Below are 18,727 nucleotides of genomic sequence, written 5' to 3' on the forward strand. Positions count from 1 at the left end.
TTACTTGCACATACAGACACTGAAAAAAAAAAGTGCGTTTCGGTCTTCTTTCTATTCCTATGCTGAAAAATCTCTTCCACCTGCCTTCTCAGCCCATTCAGACCAAAACGTTTGTGTAAAAAGCATTAAAAAAAACCTCATCATTGTAGGAAACAGCCTCCTAAAACAAACAAAAAAACATCCACCGCAACGTTTAAAGAAAATAACATCGTCTATCATGTCTATTAAATTAGAATCAAATGCTTCATTCTTTTTTTTTAACCCCTTGTCCTGTCCAGCATTAGGGGTTATTTAATATAAAAAAAAAGAAAAAAGATTCGATTCATTTGATTCTAATTTAATAGACATGATAGACGATGATATCAAATGCTTCATTCAACACGTAGGTGACTATAATACGGTAAGTTTTTACCTCGTGCAAAAAAAGAAAAGTGTTCAAAGTTCAGCCAACGGGATTCTCCAGTTATCCAACCGTCCTATCAAAATAAAACCCTTGCACTGTGTTTTTCTATTATTAGAAGATAATGAACTCAGGAAATCAGATATCTGAAGCTCGCTTTAGCCTCGGTTGTATTTTTGCATGAAAAACAGAGCGTAGATTTCGTCCTTTATTCCAAAAGTTGCATATGTAGAGGATTTCTTCACGGCCAGTGGAATAATAATAATCCGGTTTGAAAGACTAAGAGAGGGTGACGGTTATCTCAATGTAAAGGCTGAAGACAGAGCTGGACTCCGGACGTTTCTACTTCCTTCTACTATGAAACAGGAAAACAGGACAAACAAAACGGAGGAAAAGCTTACAGTCACAGTTCAGACACTGTTTTTCTTTAAGTAGAACTATAACAACCCACCAGGAATTGAACAGGAAAAACAATGACCCGCAAGTCTCTGGCCAATGACAGACAACGTACTCCATGAGGCTTTTTTTTAAAAAAAAAAAATTTTTATCTGTACTGTTGTAAGAAAAAATCCGGGCACACCCGAACATAAAGTAGCAATTCGAATGAGTTTTTCACTTTAATGTCTGTCTGCTGTGTTTACTTTTAACCAATAAATTCTGCATACAACTGCACACGTGAGCACACCGATCGCCTCACGCTCCTCGTTCAACACTTTGTTGACTCCAGTTTTTTTCCTTAAAACAAGCGAGACTAGCCGAGTTTGATTTGGGATTTTTCCCACTGCAGTAAGAACCCACCAGTTCTTGCGTCTCCGAGCGGAAAAACGAGTTGACGCCAATGATGAAGGGGGTGGGAGTGCTCAGGACCTCTAGTAGTTTTCCCGGCAGGATGGGAACGTACGTAAAACTGAGAAGACAGCAAAACAAGAAGGGGAAAAAAAATACACAAACCGATGTCAGCTACATTAGAAAAAGCTTTTACTTTACTATCAAAAAACGTATATAGACAGCGAGCTTCGAGGGGGACCCCGAGGGGGTGGCTGCACACCTGTATTTGAGGGGAAACATTATGGCCAGCAGCCCTCGACAGGCGTCGGTTAGTCTCTGGTAGCTGCTGGACAGGAACAGGATCTTGTGCTCCGTCAGGGCGGCGCAGAACAGATACAGCACGTTGATGATACCTGAGGAAGGGACAAAGAGCAGACCTGTGATCGTGGCTGGTAGCGGGGCGAAGCCGGGCACCACAAAAGAAAAAGATCCGAACTTTGTCACATGAAATGCATCATAAACAAATGCTCGAATTTAAAAAAATAAAATAAAAAATAAGACATTTTACACAGTTGTACAGTCATTTGGGTTGATCTACGGGAAGAAGCCGTAAACTACTCAGCAAAATGACTCACTGATAACGGCAGCCTTTCAGTTAGGTGTTAACTTAAATTAACACTGGTTTACAATGTCCCCAGACTACAACTGCCATCTGTATACATTAAAGAGTAACTAAGACGAGAAGCTAACTCACTAAAGTATTCATAATGTTCCAATGAAGCACGCCGTTTACCACAGGGCTAAACCATTGCTTTTGTTCCACTTGATATATTCATTCTACAGACAGTAGCATGCACAGGTCTTCACAGTGGACTGAGAAGAATTTTTTTGCCAACCATTCAAATCTGTCTGGATTTAATGGAAAAAGCAGATTATTCCATTTGTCACTTGTTTTTTTTTTGTTTTTTTTTTGTCTTTTTAAATCTGAAATACAACGCACTTGACCAAAAACCCTTCATTGTGTCTTTTGGGACTGCTCCCAAATAATATTCAAATGTCAAAACGCTGAAAATCATGGTGTCGTTTAGCTATGATAACAGGGTGCAGGATAAATAACTTTACGCCACTGGAAATCTCCCATCTTGTCCACTTTTAAGGAGTGGATAGAGGCTCTAAGCTCAATGGCAAGCTATGAGCGTGTCACCTATAGAGTGGCTGGCAGGGAAGATCTATTTAATGAAGTATGGGGCGCATTCCTAGCCCAACTGCTGGATATATAAGGATGACACTACCTACCTCTTTTTTTTTCCAGGTACAGGATATGTATGCAATGTAGATTTCCCAGGGTGTTGTGTTTTTGTCTGGCTTGATGTGTATGTTGTTGCTGGACTGTAGTTTTGTTTTTTTGTTTTATTTATGTTTGTTTGTAAAGAAAAAAAAACAGACTGGGCAGATACTGAAAAAGAATACATTGTTTGCTATTCTTACCATGTAACTGTAATAATGTAACAGTTAGTTTTTTTCATATTGCTCTGTGTGTTGCACTTTCAATGTCACATGCATCTCCCTGATGTTTGGATCACCCGTGATTGTGTGGTCCAACGGCATTGAAACATCGGGGGGGGAGCAGCAAAATGAAAAAAATGTGATGTCAGTGTCATGTTTGCCCGTACCAAGCTGCCTGAAGAGCTGGGCCACGCTGCTGCCGCTGACAGGAAGGGAGTCATTGATGGGAGTCTGGATAACTTGCCGGTCGCCAGCACCTAATGTTATAGTCCTCTACAGAGTAAGAGAAAAGAAGCATTGACAAAGGGTGGGGGTGAGAAAACCGGAGAGAAAATGTGCTTTTTTTTCCAGAGATAAGGGTTTGGCGGCGTGGTTTAATCACAGTTGTGCATGTCCAGACAGCAGCGTGAGTCAGAGACAGAGAGAGATGGAGAATCCCAGAAGCTTAGCAGGTACATGACAAATAAACCCAAGCCATTCCAGCTAATCAGGGTGTGAATGAGGCGGCAAAGGGCTCCATGCCAACGACCTTACTGCAAAATCACCAGCAGCACCACGACAAAAAGCCTTGACGGTCGAAAGAAATCCCTAAGACATGGCAGGTGTCATGCGCTGAGAATTTTCCACTTGCAGCTGGATATTTAAAAAAAAAAAAAAAAAAAAAAAGGGACTGATCTGAGGGACTCTGTGTCATTCACTCTCAGATGCGTCCTGGGACAAAATGCAAAAACTGCCATCTTTATCTCAAACTGTTAAAGGCTTTAAAATCTCTGATTGTCTTTACACATCCGTGTCCTCAACTGCAGACAACCAAACGGATTTTTTTTTGCAGATCTGGAATTCTCCTGTGCCTCGGACGGAAGACAAAGCCAATAAATGTTGGCGTAGATTCTCAGGCATCCGGGTCACGGTAATCCTAAGAGCTTGAATAAGGGCAACTGGGCTTCTCATTCTTAGGTCTTGCAGATGTTTTACCTCTCGTCTGAAAGGCTTCCTCAGTTCTAAACTAGAAGTTGAAGTCAAGTCGGGTCTCAAGCAGCTCAGGTCCATATAAAGGAGAAGGGACACTCTTAACCCTAACCCTAACCCTTATCCTAACCGTAACCTAACCTAACCTTACCCTAACCCTAACCGTAACTGGGGACGAAAAGTTAAAATTCTGGACAGAGAAGACTGATGGTTTGAGAGAGGAGTCAAAGAGGCTTAAAGTCACATCTTAGAACATAGGGGGTGGTCTCAGGTATCACCCCTACCAGCACCTACGATTCAGCTTCAACTCTTGTCCCCAGGCCGATCGCAACCACTAACACATTGGAGTTTGAACTGAGGAGGCTTTTCGGATGACACAAGTCTATTTGCCTTTATTCGAGCTCTTAGGAAAGCCAATAAATGGCGCTTAGGTGTTGTTTAGATAGCAAGGAAATCCGGGCACTGAAACAGATTATCAAGGCTGCAAACGAATCAATAGACTAAAACAAACTAACAAAGTACAACTAGGGATTGAAGCTGGGTTTGACATTTCTATTGAGCACACCATACTGTGGGGAAGATATTTTTGTACACACCTAATTGTTTTGGGCTCATGAATTGATTGAAAATGAACACAGAAGAAAAAATAAAGTTCCCCGTTTACCTGCGGCCGAGGAGGCGAAAAAAAAAGATGCGCTACTATCTCATGCTCTCTACAGCAGCAGCGATAATGCAGGTAGCCACAGACAGGCAAGCCGTTAGCAATTCAATGCTGTGATCCAACATCTGATATCGGGCGTGTTTTGGGGTTCCAAGTGTAGCTTCAGCAACAACGCAATGATATGTCTGAAAGTGTTTTTCAGCCGGCCTCGGAGAATAAATTACAGATCAATGTTTCCACTACGAGACTATTACTTTTGCTACTTGTTTGAGTGCTTAAACTGACAAAAAGGTTGTCAAATAAGTGCTAACACAAAGTCTATGCTTGATCACTGGCCAGATGATACACTGCAATTGAGATCATTCCACGTGCATTTTCTTTAAGATGCAAGGAAAACTGAATATCTGTCGCCTCGTCTTCTTGTATGATGCTTAAACTGATGACTTTTAGTAGTTTCCGTGTCATTTCCTCATCAGAGCGACTGGTGTTGCGCTAAAGAAGCAAATCTATGACGATCAGCTGGCTCTGTTATCATGAGAGGCTCAAGCTGCGGGTAAGATCAGTTGTTGGTCACATATTGAGTCCACGTAAAAAGCATTTTGATTCATTCTCCTGCAACAGGAGGTGTGTGCATGGACCGACTGCAGGAAATGGGTGGAGAAAAGGAAGCTGAGAAAGCCGAGGGCTGATTGGTTCCAAGTGGAAGATGGGGGGTGAAGTCGGGCCGGCGTACCAAACTCTCGTCTCTCTCTTCTGGGCCCGGCTACGCAAGCAACCATCGGAGACGCATACGCACACACAAACACGCACGCGTGGATAAGACACAGGTTAGAAACAATAGGAGTAAGGGCACAGAATACCCAAACTTGACAAGAGCACGACAATCGTGTATCAGCATGGCAAAACAAATAAGCTGCACAAACGTCATAAACATGAACTGTCAGATGATGACTAAAAATATAAGATGAGTGCAACATCACATTTGAGACACACATGCAAAACAAAGTAAAGCTGGCATTTGGCATTGAGCTGCACAGTAACAAGAACAATTACGGCGTGTCCAAATATAACTTTACAGGAAAGTAACGGAGAGGAAAAGAAGCAGATTTCTTTTCTTTCCAACCTTAAAGTCACTAAAGAAGCTGCATCCTCTCATATCATCGCATGGTTTTGGAATCAGTGTAACAGTAGCACTGGGCTGTTAAGGGAATTTCTAAAGCTTAGGTATTATTAAGTCCAAAACTGGAATCATCTGACCACAGTTGAACTTCTTAAATTTTTTTTTAAACCATAACAGGTACTAGAATCGATACTGGTAACAACAGACTTCCTGCACAGGAGTCACCTTCCAGCCTGAAACTCGATTGGCACCGCAATAACAAACCTGAGAGGTAAAAAAAAAAAAACTTGAGTTCACAAGCTACACGCCATGTTAAGAAGAAACGTGCGTATCTTCAGAGAACGTGCCAATGACCTCCAGCAGAATGACTTGTGCAACTTTCAGTTTTAAGGCGGGTTTTGCTCTCAGTTGTGTTTTTCTAAAAACTTCCAGTCAGAGCAACCGGCAGTGTGACAGAGTCGAGAAGCTCTTGATGTTGGAATTCCCATTCTTCCCGTAACAGCTCGGTTCCTAATTGATGAGCGTTTGACTTTGCTCCAGAGTAAACAGAAGTCAACGAAAAAAATAAAAATAAATGAATAAATAAAAAAAATCTGACACTGCCACACACACACACACATGCACACTTTCTCTCTCTCTCTCACACACACACACACACACACACACACACACACACACACACACACACACACAAGAAGATCAGAAGGGCAGCATGTAGATTGTGTGGCTAAAATGTATTGTTCAAAGGGACCTGGACCACACAGTATGCACAAAAAAATATAGTTTTATGTTAGGGGTGGTCTTGCAAACCACAAAGTCACCATGCCATTATGCATTTGAGAGGTCACCATTCCTCGATAAATAAGAGTACTTCAGGTCATGTAAACCAATTAGTAAAGTAATTAAATAATAAACAAGACTGGACGTTGATGCGACAGTTTGGCCCCACAACAGAGAATGGAAATGCGGCTACAGATAGTGGGGGATTGCCCTAACGAAGCAGTCCGGTTGCAGTTAATTTCCATCTTTATTCCGGCTAATAACAGTCAGAAAACTGGTTAAAGATCTTCTGCACGGTTGCGCCGACTTGAACCAAAACAGGTCCTCAGGGCTCTAGAGTGGTCGCCTATTTTCTCAATGGTGTGACAAAAATCTGAGGTCGCACCGTTACAACCACCCGTTCGAGGGAAAAAAAAAAAAAAAAAAAAAGTCTACGCGACTCTGAAAGTCTCCCTGTGGTTCAACAACAGACACACATTAGACCCATACTGTGGTCTAAACCAATCATCCGAGGGGCATGTGACTGCAATGGAGGATAGTCCATAAGACTTTGAGCTATGAGATGTTCAGTTTGAAGCTCTTAAAACACTTCCCATTTTAATTTATATTTTCTTTTCATTTAATTTATCTTGAGATGTTTTAAATTTAAATTTCAGGCCAGTGAAGCACTTTAACCACCAACACTTTTCCAGTAAGTTTCAGTAAGTAGTAAGTTAAGTTCAGTAAGTTTGCAGAATTGTGCTTCAAATAAAGAACTTTATTTTGACCAGATTGCTAGTTAACAATTTACATGTCAATATTGCCTATATGGACACAGATTTAAAAAATAAATAAATAAAATAATAAAAAAAAAAAAAAAATGAACCTGTAAAACTGTAGTGTTAAATGCAATGCGGTTGAAAATTTGGGTGCACCTAACTTTTGTGCTGGTGCACCTAAGAAAAAAAGTTAGGCACAATAGTGCAACCAGTGCAAAAAGTGAGTCTAGAGCCCTGGTCCTGCGCATGCACACGTCTGTTTGACCCAAAATCGCACGGAACCCGAGCTTCCCCAAAAACCGGCCCAAGGCAACGAGATCGCGCCGTCCCGTTTGTGCATTCAACCCTGTGCGTGGTTTGAGCACAGGCTGATGTGAAACAAACACGCTTGTGATCGTGACAGACACTCAGTGACGGTGACAGAAGGTCCGTGCGATTAAATGCTCACAGGAATGTGTGCGAGTGTGTCTGTTAACTCTTTGCAGTTGCGCTTCCCTCCTCTTAAAACACGAGAGCCTAAAACTGTTTGCTCTTGACAAGACAGAATCTGTACTAACACTTTCATGATGGGTCCCTTCAGGACTAAAAATAGGTTTGGCCTGTGAACTAATAAGTAATGGTGTTCACACATATGTGTGAGTCTGGGAAAGAGTTGAGCATTAGCTTCGCTGTTTGGGTCTGCATGTGTGCTAATACCGATTAGATCTGATTCTCTCATTCAGATGCTGCGCTGTGCTGCCCGGCAGGAAGCCATCTGCCATCCCATATGTTCACCGAGCAACTGAACTACAACCTGCACAGCAACCGAATCTATTGGGCTTTAGAGTAAGGAAACAGCTTGAATTTTAGTAGTGTTCTTAAAGGCTTACCGACAGCTGAAGCAAATCAAGTTAGTGAAAAACACAACAGAGAGAATTAAAGAAAAATTAAACGTCCAAAAATGATTGGCACAATCGTCTGGAGACTGTTTGATCACAAAGTACACAAAAAAGCCGATCAAACACAGCTGAAACCCATAAATCATGATTTGAAATGAATGTAAGAACACATTAACCGAAAGAAAGAAAAAAAAAAAACAACATTGCCCGTCTGTTTGATTAACAGAATCAATAACATCGAGCCGGCCGTTGATTGGTGAAGCTTGCAGAACAGGAAAGTTACCTGGAGACAGGCCAGCAGCCAGTCACAGGCCAGGGCCTGGGGAACTTTGTCTAAACTACAAACTGGGGACTCGTCTATCTGTAACACAAAGGAGCCAGTGTACAGTAGGGTGCACATAAATCACACACATTGGTTACAACATCTGGAAACCAAAGTGGAGGGGTTCAGCTGACGTGGATTCAGAGAAAATAGACAGTTCCTACTGCGCGTGCACCGCGAGTCAGTTATTGGAAACCTTAGTTTACCCTACTTGAAAATAACTGATTACAAAACAGAAAGAAGATTTACCCTTTAAAAGAAAAAGGACAAATATCCCACAACCAAGCATGCCCCAAGTGCAAATATCGTGTGTCAGAAATGACATGTCAGGTGGGGAAAAAAAAAAAACATAAAAATATTTGTTACGATTATCGGCTTTTAAAAACAGGAAGAATTGTTCTTCTCATCCATGGACAACATTGCTTGAAAAACTGGATGTGGCGATTTTTTCTGTATCTGTTAGTGTCACTCTGTTTCACAAAACTCTGCAATTGGTGTCTCCCACGTCACCAAAAATATTCATATGCCTACACGTTTTTAGAAGGACATCAAACTGGGCTCTCTATGACAGTCACTGGGGTTTACATGGCACTGAAAGGATCGGATTATTGGCTAAATTACAATAAGACTGAGTTGCTCCTTATTTGAGCTAGGGTAATTATCCTTGGATATATGGCGGTGAATGAATCGAATCATAGGCACAAAGCTGCCATACTCCGATACGATAGGTGGCGCTGTACCCATTTCAACTGTTGCTAATAGAGCCACTTTCGGTTGACCGCTTCACCACCAACAATAACAACAACAAACTCAGGTATTCGAGAAAATGGCGAACGAAGAGCAAGATGAAGCTACGTCCCTCTACATTTCGTTTGTGATGAGCTGCTTATTGCACAGACGCGATGCACAACGGCGCATTCTCCATCGCGTTGTTTGTCTCTTCCGACTTCCGGGTCACGACCCTGGGAAAAAATCTCGAGCATGCGCAGAACGCAACCGAGTTATCTCGGGGTCTTAATCCGATCGCGAGTAATCCGATCCGTTTCTTGTCCGATTAAGGTGTCTACATGAACTTAATAACTCAGTCTTATCCTTTCAGTGCCATGCAACCCAACTGACTGCCGCTCAAGGACGCATCTACAGTCAGCAGGCAATCACTGGCATCATTTTCGAACCCGATGACTGAAGATTGGAATCCATAAAATGCATACATACTATACCTTTGAAGCGCAACTAATGCCTTTATGCTGTACTAGGCTAACAGAAATTCAAAGCTGGCTGTTCATGTTGAAAAAGGAGTTACACTGGCAGGCTGTGACAAGCTCTGTTCTTGTTACAAAAAAGAAAAAAAAAAAAAAAGAAAACTGCACAGCCGAGCAGGGCAGGAGGTGACATGTGCAGCAGTAACAGTACATGGAAATGACACAGCAATGGTGGAATAGCTCATCTTCAGCATCTCCATGAGAATTTCAAAAAGTAGCTGATGGGTGAAGAAGAAGCGAAAAGAGAATTGCTGGACTATGTCTGGTGTTTATGACAACCTAGCGCAACCTATAACCGCTTCCTATTCGCATTGGCATAAAGACGCTGGTGAAAGAAAGAAACGGTCAGTAAGTTGTACCTGGGAGCCTCCGGCGATGGGGATGATACAAGTCAGAAGGTTGCCTATCACCGTTTCCAAAGGGACAGTCAGGCCATCCACGTGGATGGTGTAGATCAAGCCCAGACAGTTCTGTTCAAAAGAGGTTCGGAACACAGAAGTCAAAGGTCAACATAACCGTGCCACACAAAACCCGTTTACTGGGAAAAATGCCCATTTGTTTCCACCACAGAGACTAGCCAAAAGCATATTTATGAAGTCCTTAATGTCTTTCTTGTAAATGGCCAAAAAAAAAAAAAAAAAAAAGACAAAAACAGACTGTTAATGCGCCCAAACTCTGACACGTGCTGATTTGGAAAAGCTGATGGTGTCGTACCCTGAACACCTCAGTGTAATCGAGCCGAGACACCAGCACCAGGCTCTTGGGGGCGAAGATCTTAGCTGGTTGGACAACGGCCGGCTCCTCGTCTGCCTCATCCACCTCGCTGGCCTCAGACTTCTGCGGGTGAGAAGGGAACAGGAGCAAATGATAACTGCAACAACGTTCAGCTGAAATGAACTCCTCGAACCACAAACCCCATTTCCACGGGACCGAGTGTCACCGTGAAATGCACTTGCTGAAATCCGACTTACCTGTGGATTGTCCAAGCCCTCCCAGAAGGTAAAGCAGGCACAGTAGTGACGGTCTGAGCTGATATCAGTCAAAACGGCAACAAAGAAGGAAGCCGGCTGCCGCTCAGGAACCAGCTGCCAACCGCTGGGCTGACAGAACTAGAAAGGGGGGGGGGGGGAAGAGTAGCAGCGGACAGGAGATGACAACATTGGAGCCGGAGGTGAGATGGGGACACGGTTTGAAATCAGGTAGTGAAAGACATTCCTTCTTCTAGAAGGAGGAACACAATCATTAAGTGTGTATGGGTAAAATGTCTGATTAGATGGTTCCAAATCTTCTAAAGTTGACTGGATGGTGATTCACAGTACAGATGGTCGATGACCTAAAGTTTGCTCCGAAAATAACCCAGTATTTCTTCAGGGTAAAGAAGTTTAACTAAGGAAGAAATCCATTAACAGTAAAAAAATGAACACGTATTTGTAGATCTAAAATCTTTCCTCCAATTTGCATGCAATTACCCACAAACTCCCCATATTATTTCAATAGTGTAACTCGTCTTGGTATAGCAGCTAAAAAAAACAAAACAATATATTATCAGTGTCCAAATGTTTATAGGTCCTAACTGCAAATCCTGTAACACTAACGGCTGCTGGTGATTGACATTAACCATTTTAGTGGCAGAAGATCTGAACCCCTAACCCCTTGACAGGGTTGATGGTCTGGTCCTGGTACACAGGAACATGACTGTCAGTGTTGACTTACCAGCTCTACGCCTTGTGGGAACGGGCTGTCCTCCCAGTCTTTCTCAGGAAACCGCTGGAGAATGCGACCTTGACCTTCACCCTCGACTGCAGGGAGACAGACAAGAGGGACAAAGGCAGAGGTCAGTCTGTGTTGTCTACATTGTTTGTTGCCGGTTTGTTCATACAAATAAGCTCCTCAGAGATTTTATAAACCATTCGCAAACCATTGGAGTTGCTCGGCTCTCGTACATTGGCGCACAAGTAAATGCCTTATTCTGATCATCTAGTAAAAAAAGAAACAATTTCTGTTATTGCACTACTGCCTGAAGCCATGAGTCGGGAAAATGACAGAGAACATGTTCTCCATTAGCTCTGTATTACCCGATTAAATCTCTAATTTCATGCCACATCTCACTAAATCTTGATATCGCTAAACTCTAAACAAAGTGACTCGCTTAGAGGATGCTTCCTAACCAAACTCCTCTTTTCTAATGGAACCAAGTATCTTTGGACCAACATAAAAAATATGCACTCAGTCTAACATTTTACCATCTTTTTGATCAGGACAGCTCGTTTGAATGAGAGTTAGGTTGTAGTTTGATGCCTACACTTACTTACAATCGCTAAAGTCTACATTTACAGGGACTTCTCTGTTACTTGAAAGGAGAAACTAAAGTTCTCCGGGGTACTGGGATACTTTAACAAACGAAAACCGAGTGAAAACAAATGATTTTCCACCAAATATCTTTTGTCAGTTGCCCCAAGGTTAGTTTCCAACAGGTCATGTATGCAGCATGAAATGAGATTTAAAGGCGATGTGAGAAATTTCCAAAAGCTCTTTTCTCATCTTTGATATACCTCAACATCCAGTGCCAGCAAACGCTGCTTGTGTGTTCTTGGTACCTCAAACTCTAAGCTACAAAGCCTTTGTTAGCTTTGTGAGATCGGGCCAAGCTGTTAAAAAAGTCACAAAAAATAAAACAAAATGACGCATGCTCGCCCTCCTGAGTTTTTCTATTTACCTCACGTGACGTGTATGGAATCAAAAAGACATAAAAAAATTTAATGACAAAAGCAAGCACAGCAGCTCCTCTGCAATTGGAGAACCGAACCAGTTCCTCTTAGGACTGCCATTCAAGACACTTCAGCATCATTTAACTTTACAAGAAAATGTCCCATGCATAATGAGGGTAGATTCGACTGCAACTCAAATTTGGCTTAATAGTTTGAAAACTGTGCGAGCATGGTAAATTCCCTGTGAGGCAGTACTTCGAGATTATGAATAATAAGTCAGCAGAGCAGCCTGTGGTCAGTTGATAGATCAACAAACCCCAACGGATCGTGTTAGGACACCATTCAAAAAGCATGTTGAAGGTGTGGTTTAACACAATGCCACGGAGGAAAGACATCAGCAATGATCTTAGAGAAGCAAGTGTTGCTGCCCAATAAATCTGGGAGGGGTTATAAGGGGAATTTCCAAACCATTTGGAGTCCATCATTCTGCTGTGAGAAGGAATTATTCACATGAGGAAAACAGTCAAGACAGTGGCAAATCCTCCCGAGAGTGGACGTCCACTGCCATCCCGGGCAAGTTCACCACAAGGTCAGACTGTGCAATGATCTGAGAAAGTCCAAAGAACCAAAGGGCTACATTTCAGACTCTACAGGCCTCAGTTAGTATGATAAATGTTAAAGTTCATGATAGAACAAATAGAAAAAGGCTTCCCAAGTATGACTTGTTTGGAAGGGCCGCAGGAAAAAGCCTCTCCTCTCTTAAAAGAACATGACAGCACAGCTTAGGTTTGCAAAGTTGCATCTGAACAGACCACAAGCTTTCTGGAACAATGTCCTTTGGACAGACGAGACCAAGTAGAGAAGTTTGGCAATGAATCGTGCCATGTTTGGCAAAAAAAAACACAGCATATCAGCACAAACACTGTACACAAACTGTCAAGCATTGTGGTGTGTACGCCTATACGGGCGCCTTGTAGTCACTGAAAGAACCAAAAGCTTCTCTGTATACCAAACAGAGAGCTAAAGCTCGGCTCCAATTGGGTCGTGTAGGAGGACAACTACCCCAAACACAGCAGCAGACCTACAACTGAATGTCAGAGAAAGACATGAACCAAGGTGCCGCAACAACGCGGCACGACCTCCAAAAACGAAAACAGCGACGCGAAGAAACAGTGGACCAGAATTCCTCCACAATGTTGTGAGACACTGATAACTTCATAAAGAAAACAACTACTTTAAGTCATCAATGCTACTGGATCTACAAGCTACTGAATAATGAATACTGTAATACGAGTTGCTGTTCATCTGAGAGTGCATTTACCTACTTTGAAGACTTGGTAAGACCCAAATAAAACCATAGAATTGAAAAGGGGGGCGTGCTTCCTTTTTCAAAAGACGGAAAATGATCAGGCTAGTCTGCAAGTGCTGGTTAAACATCAATGAAGTGTTAAAAATTCTCGTTTTCCCGCTGGTTAATGAGGCCATTTCCAGGGTTAGAAATGGCCTTTGGTGGCCGAGGCCTGGCTCATCACAGCAGCACAATGATACAACAAAGGCCAACTTATGTAACCACCACAAGCCCGTCTGTCAGCTCGGTTCCAGCCGAAGGCCTGCAGGCTGCTTAAAGACACCATTCATCCACATAGAGAATACACTTAGCTTCCCGATACAAAGGAAATACATTTAGATTAAAATGGCGCAAATCCAAATACTCCCCTATGCTAAAGAGTTTTCATCAGCCTTTAGAATAACCCTGAACATGTACTAAATAGTGTCTAAGAGAAAACAAAAGAGCCAGTGTGTCTTCACGAGGGAAACTATAGAGGAGCACAAACAATACACCAACAGAAAGTAGGCCAGCTCCCAAAACACACAGAGACATGGTAAAATCGTTCCTTCTTCTTCCCCACAAGGGATAGGCAGACACTTGTGTGAGCGGTGCTCCAAGATTAATAAATCTTAGACGAGAGGTTGATTTTCATCTTGAGGCGACTTTCACTCTCGTTCAAATTTTTTAAAGCAAAAAACCCAAAACTTTTTTCTCAATCAGTTGCACTTTTGGCCATCGGTGCGCTGCTTAAAAACTGGTCGACAGCATGTTTGCAGAGGGTCGAGATGTAGAAAAAAAGGAGCGTGCTGGTTGGATACACAGCTCTCGCGAAAACACGTGGGCTGGATTCAATTGTCATTCTAATCTTAAAAAAAAAAAAAAAAAGCCTACAAAGTACATAAACAAATTTGTAGAGAGGGCGCAGAGTGAGATTTGACCCCAGGAGAGACAACGGCCTCTGTGTTCAGTGGCCTGCTCTGTTGTGCCTGCTCTCCCTTTCACACAGTCGCACTCGGCTCTCTGACATCAGCTTTGCCAGCAGCCACTCTTCTCCTAATATATAAAGTACCAAAAGATTCAAAGAATTTTTTTTATATATTTTATAATTATAATATGATTTGATTTTATTCTTGGATAAGAATAAACATAATACTACTTGTGGCAGAGCCACACATGCGTCACCTTGATAAGGGACTGTCCCTCCTCAAGAATGACACAAGTCCCTGATGCAAGTCCCACAGCAACACGATGGTGGCGGAGAGGCAGATATACACAAACTCTGAGTAGTAATTAGTAAATGAGTGCAGGGACACTGGAGCATGCACGGAGAGAGAGTGAGGACCAAAATGCACTCACCACAGGAAGGAAGCACAGGAGGGCCCAGCAGAAGGGCCGCAAGGGCTCCTGTGCAAAAGCCAGAATGCTCCGTTTGTTGCCCTCTGTCTGACAGAAGCGAGTCAGATTCTTTGATTCCCCTGTTTGTTTTTCTGCAACCTAATACCTCTATTTGGGCATTTCTCTCCGGGTTTCTTGTGCCCATCACTCCCCAGCAGCAAGCTCCATGTTTAGTAAATAAAGTGTTTGAAGAATTTCCATGTGCCCCCAAGAGCACCGAAATATGAGCAATTTATGCTTTATCAGAAAGATGGCCGGCCAATGAACCACTTGTAATATACTGCAAAAAAAAAAAAAAAAAGAAAAAAAAGATGGAGGATGATTCATTTAAATTCATTTATACTGCAAATCTGGACATCATAATGTAGAATAAATACATGGTCCAGCTTCAACTATTTGACTTTGTACTATGCAAACTCATCCTCACTGTCGCTTTAAAGACACAACTATGAAGCGATAACTTAAGATTTACAACTTGATTCTGGAAAAACTGAATAAGCAAATCAACAACACCACAAGGAATTGTGCTGCCGCACTTTCACTCAGATTTTTCTTTCTTTTTCTTCTCCCAGAAATAAGAAGACCTTGCAGGATAGAAAGTGCCAAATGGCAGTAAACTGCCATTTGTTTCGCTGATATTATGGCAAGTGCGATGGACATTCGCGGTTGTATTAGTTTCAGCTGTGCATACAAAACACACGACACTGCACTTTCAGATTATTTACCGAGCCACCAGGGCTGGCAACACACACTTTTTCATACGCCAAACCCAAAAATGTACTTACAATTTCCCCTCGGCTGTAGTCAATTTTTAAACCATGGAATCTGTTCGATGGTAAGAAAGAAAAATAGAACTTTCAAAAATATTTTCGGCAGACAAAATACTAGAAAAAGACAAAGATGTTTCCATTGTTTCACAGTGCGTGTTTGTAGACCTACAGCCACGACGAAGCTTCTCCGCGATACTATTCAACATGCTTTTCAGTGAATGTTTGTGCAGATTCACTTGTTGGCAGAGTGCCAAACCATTGTGTTTCTTACCCACGATCCGCCAGGAACCCACTCCCGCACTATTTTTTTTTTTTCCCTAAAGGAAAGACTTTTTTATGAATTGGGGAAATGGCTGCGCAAACCAAATCGGGTGCAAAGCTTGCTGTAAATCAGGTCCCCATCAATGACAATTAAGGAACGTGAAATAACGCCTTATGTCATGGTTTTCCATGGAAGTTTTTCCTCAGCATCTGCATTTGTCATCAACTGCACTTCAGGTTGCCCCATTACAAGCTCAAATACTGAAAAACGTGCCACAACAGACGGGGAACAACACTTTTCGCACCAGCCGATCAATACTAATTGATGTCATATAGCCATATATTGCATTGAGAACCATTATTTAAATGGACAATATTAAGTGCAGCGTTTCCAGGCAGCGTGGACGGCAGACAGATGTGGAGAATATGCCCCATTAACATTTGAAGCGGCGATCTGCACAAAGGCTAAAACGTCAACCTAAAAAGCCTACTTCGCATTCATAATCATTTGCAGAGTCTAACCCTCAATCCCACAAAACAATGAAAACAACAGCTGTAACAGCTCCTGCAGAAAGCTGCAACCTGGAATGAAAGCATAAGGGACAAAACTCTGTGACATTTCCAGATCATTTCCAGATCAGATGCTCCATGACTGCTTTAGCTTAGGACTTTAACTTGATGTCATCCGGAGCGATGTGCAATCCATAGAGTGGTGGAAATCCGACAAAGGAACTGGAGACGAATGCGAGTGCTACTCTGCAGAATTATCACTTGGAATATGGGAGCCTTTCTGCATTACGCGAGTGTTTGTAAAGGAGGAACGGAAGCTCATTTTGGAATGTCCGAGTTTTACAGGAATACACTTGCGTGATAGAAAACGTTGACACAGCCAAAGCTGGCCGACGCATATGAGTTGCGGGAATGAGAGCGGCTCTCCTGGGATTTCAGCTGTATTAATATACACTTACATTTCACAGTTTTTATAACAACGAAAAAAAAAAAAAAAAAAAAAAAAAAAAAAAAACCTAGTTGAGCGTGTACAGCGTCTCTGCAGGTTTCAACAAGGTTTAAGACTTTTTTAAGACCATAATTAATACAGTTTAAGACCCAGGAAAAAGTCAGACCTCACAATCTCTTGGCGCTATTTCTCTCTCCCTTCGTATCACTACCTGCTGTGTAGACCGTGCAGACCAAAGAGCAGACCGAGCAGTCCCCTGCTTCCGAGCAGTAAACACCGTAACAGGTGCGGCTATCGCTAGGTGGCTGAACGCATTGATATGAAGGGAGGCAAAAATAGCGCCAAGCGATGTGAGGTCTGACTTTTTCTGAATGAACGATTTTGTGACGCAAATGTATTACTCTTTTGAACGCATATTGTTTTGAGAAGCAAGACGCTTTGTTTTTTAAGCCCCAGCCAACTAGCCGGACTACCTTCGTCAACGCCAAAACGAGGCTGGAACTCGGCTCACAGGACGCAGCAGGGGGTAAGTCAATGTTCATAAACGGTATTGCTAATATGGGATGTCATACAGCTTCATGTCAAAAGAGGCGAACTATCCCTTTAAGACCGCTTTATGCTTTTTGCGATTGGGACTCCAACGCCTCGATACCCAATGTGCCAACTTTCAAACTTTTCTCGCACAATATTTCCATCAACCGGCTTCAACCATGAGGTAAATTGTTCGTTCTGAGTCCACAAATTGTCAAATTTGCATTTACCCATCTTAACCAAAGCGTTAACCGATTAGCCGCTCCTCAGCCACAGCGCTGCTAGCAACCGCGAACAGCGTACTAAACAGCAGGTTGTGTTCGATAAATTCTGACCGGGCTGCACAGGTACTTTGGTTCTGTTACAGCGTCCTCAAAAATCGAAACATTTAAAAGCGAGACTGAAGTTTATACATTTGTTTTAAATAAAAGTCACGTCAATACATTTTTAAGACCTTTCAAAATCGTATTTAAGACATTTTATGAGATTTCAAGAGGAATCTTTAGACATTTTTTAGACTTTTTAAGACCCCGCGGATACCCTGGCGTACATGCTTCGTGATTAGTTCTCACCGCCCAACACCTCAGTGCCTGTCCAGCTTTGAGGAGGTCAAATTTGGTCGAACTGGCATGTTTGCATTCATTTTAAAGTTCAGTGTTAGTCGTACTAATACAATACTGAATCTTTTCCAGGCAGTTAATACTTTCTTTCTGTTGGCAGAGTGATGCGCTACCCCACACAGACAGACATGTCTATGACGTACGACAGCAGTTTCAAAGGAACAACAGAGGCTTTGTAATACGAGAGAAATGTGAAATAAATAGAGTTGCCTTGCAGGTGTGTGAGACTTGCCCTTATCAGCCTGTTGAGTAACAGGTGCAGTGTAGCGACTGCGGGACTATCAGTTTCATTTTGAGGCCAGACGTTGAACCGTTTTCCTGACAACGCTGTTCTTGCATCTCGTAGGCCACTATCCGTCTATCTGGGGGCAAAAAAGGATGGCAACGATTTTCACTTTTTCATCTTCCTTGAACCTTGCACTTCTTTTCCTCAGCAAAATGCTAACTTTTAAGGTTGACCGGCTCAAATTTTCCTTTGTGTAAATGGAGTATATTATGGTGGCGAAAAAAGAAAAAAAGAAGTTTCTCCTTGCTTTGCTATCTCAAATAACTGTGTGGCTTAAAACACGTTATTCTGAATCTGCACACCCATGTCTCCAATGCACTAAATGACATCTTAAAAGAACTGTAGTCATGAGGCGCCCTGACAGAAAATCACTTCAAACTCAAGAAAACACAACAGCCTCAACATGACCTGAATCTCTTATATCGCACCGGCAGCTGTAGTGTT

General features: G+C 42.4%; 1 protein-coding gene across 6 annotated transcripts in view; it reads right to left on the reverse strand.

Moving 5' to 3' along the window:
- The window catches only part of sbf1 (SET binding factor 1), a 68,569-nt gene that overhangs the window by 34,361 nt on the left and 15,481 nt on the right, over positions 1-18,727 (reverse strand). For 3 of the 6 annotated variants that reach the window (XM_075471941.1, XM_075471943.1, XM_075471940.1), the window contains exons 2-10: positions 11,138-11,223; positions 10,396-10,533; positions 10,139-10,261; positions 9,784-9,894; positions 8,124-8,201; positions 5,038-5,067; positions 2,842-2,947; positions 1,449-1,581; positions 1,199-1,307 (exon numbers count right to left, since the gene is read on the reverse strand). In XM_075471941.1, coding sequence (XP_075328056.1) covers positions 1,199-1,307; positions 1,449-1,581; positions 2,842-2,947; positions 5,038-5,067; positions 8,124-8,201; positions 9,784-9,894; positions 10,139-10,261; positions 10,396-10,533; positions 11,138-11,223 — 914 coding nt within the window. The remainder of the gene's footprint in view (positions 1-1,198; positions 1,308-1,448; positions 1,582-2,841; positions 2,948-5,037; positions 5,068-8,123; positions 8,202-9,783; positions 9,895-10,138; positions 10,262-10,395; positions 10,534-11,137; positions 11,224-18,727) is intronic. The other 3 variants (XM_075471944.1, XM_075471942.1, XM_075471945.1) reach the window with 3 other exon arrangements.

This window comes from Odontesthes bonariensis, chromosome 8 (genome assembly GCF_027942865.1).
Source record: "Odontesthes bonariensis isolate fOdoBon6 chromosome 8, fOdoBon6.hap1, whole genome shotgun sequence".
NCBI classification, from domain to species: domain Eukaryota; kingdom Metazoa; phylum Chordata; class Actinopteri; order Atheriniformes; family Atherinopsidae; genus Odontesthes; species Odontesthes bonariensis.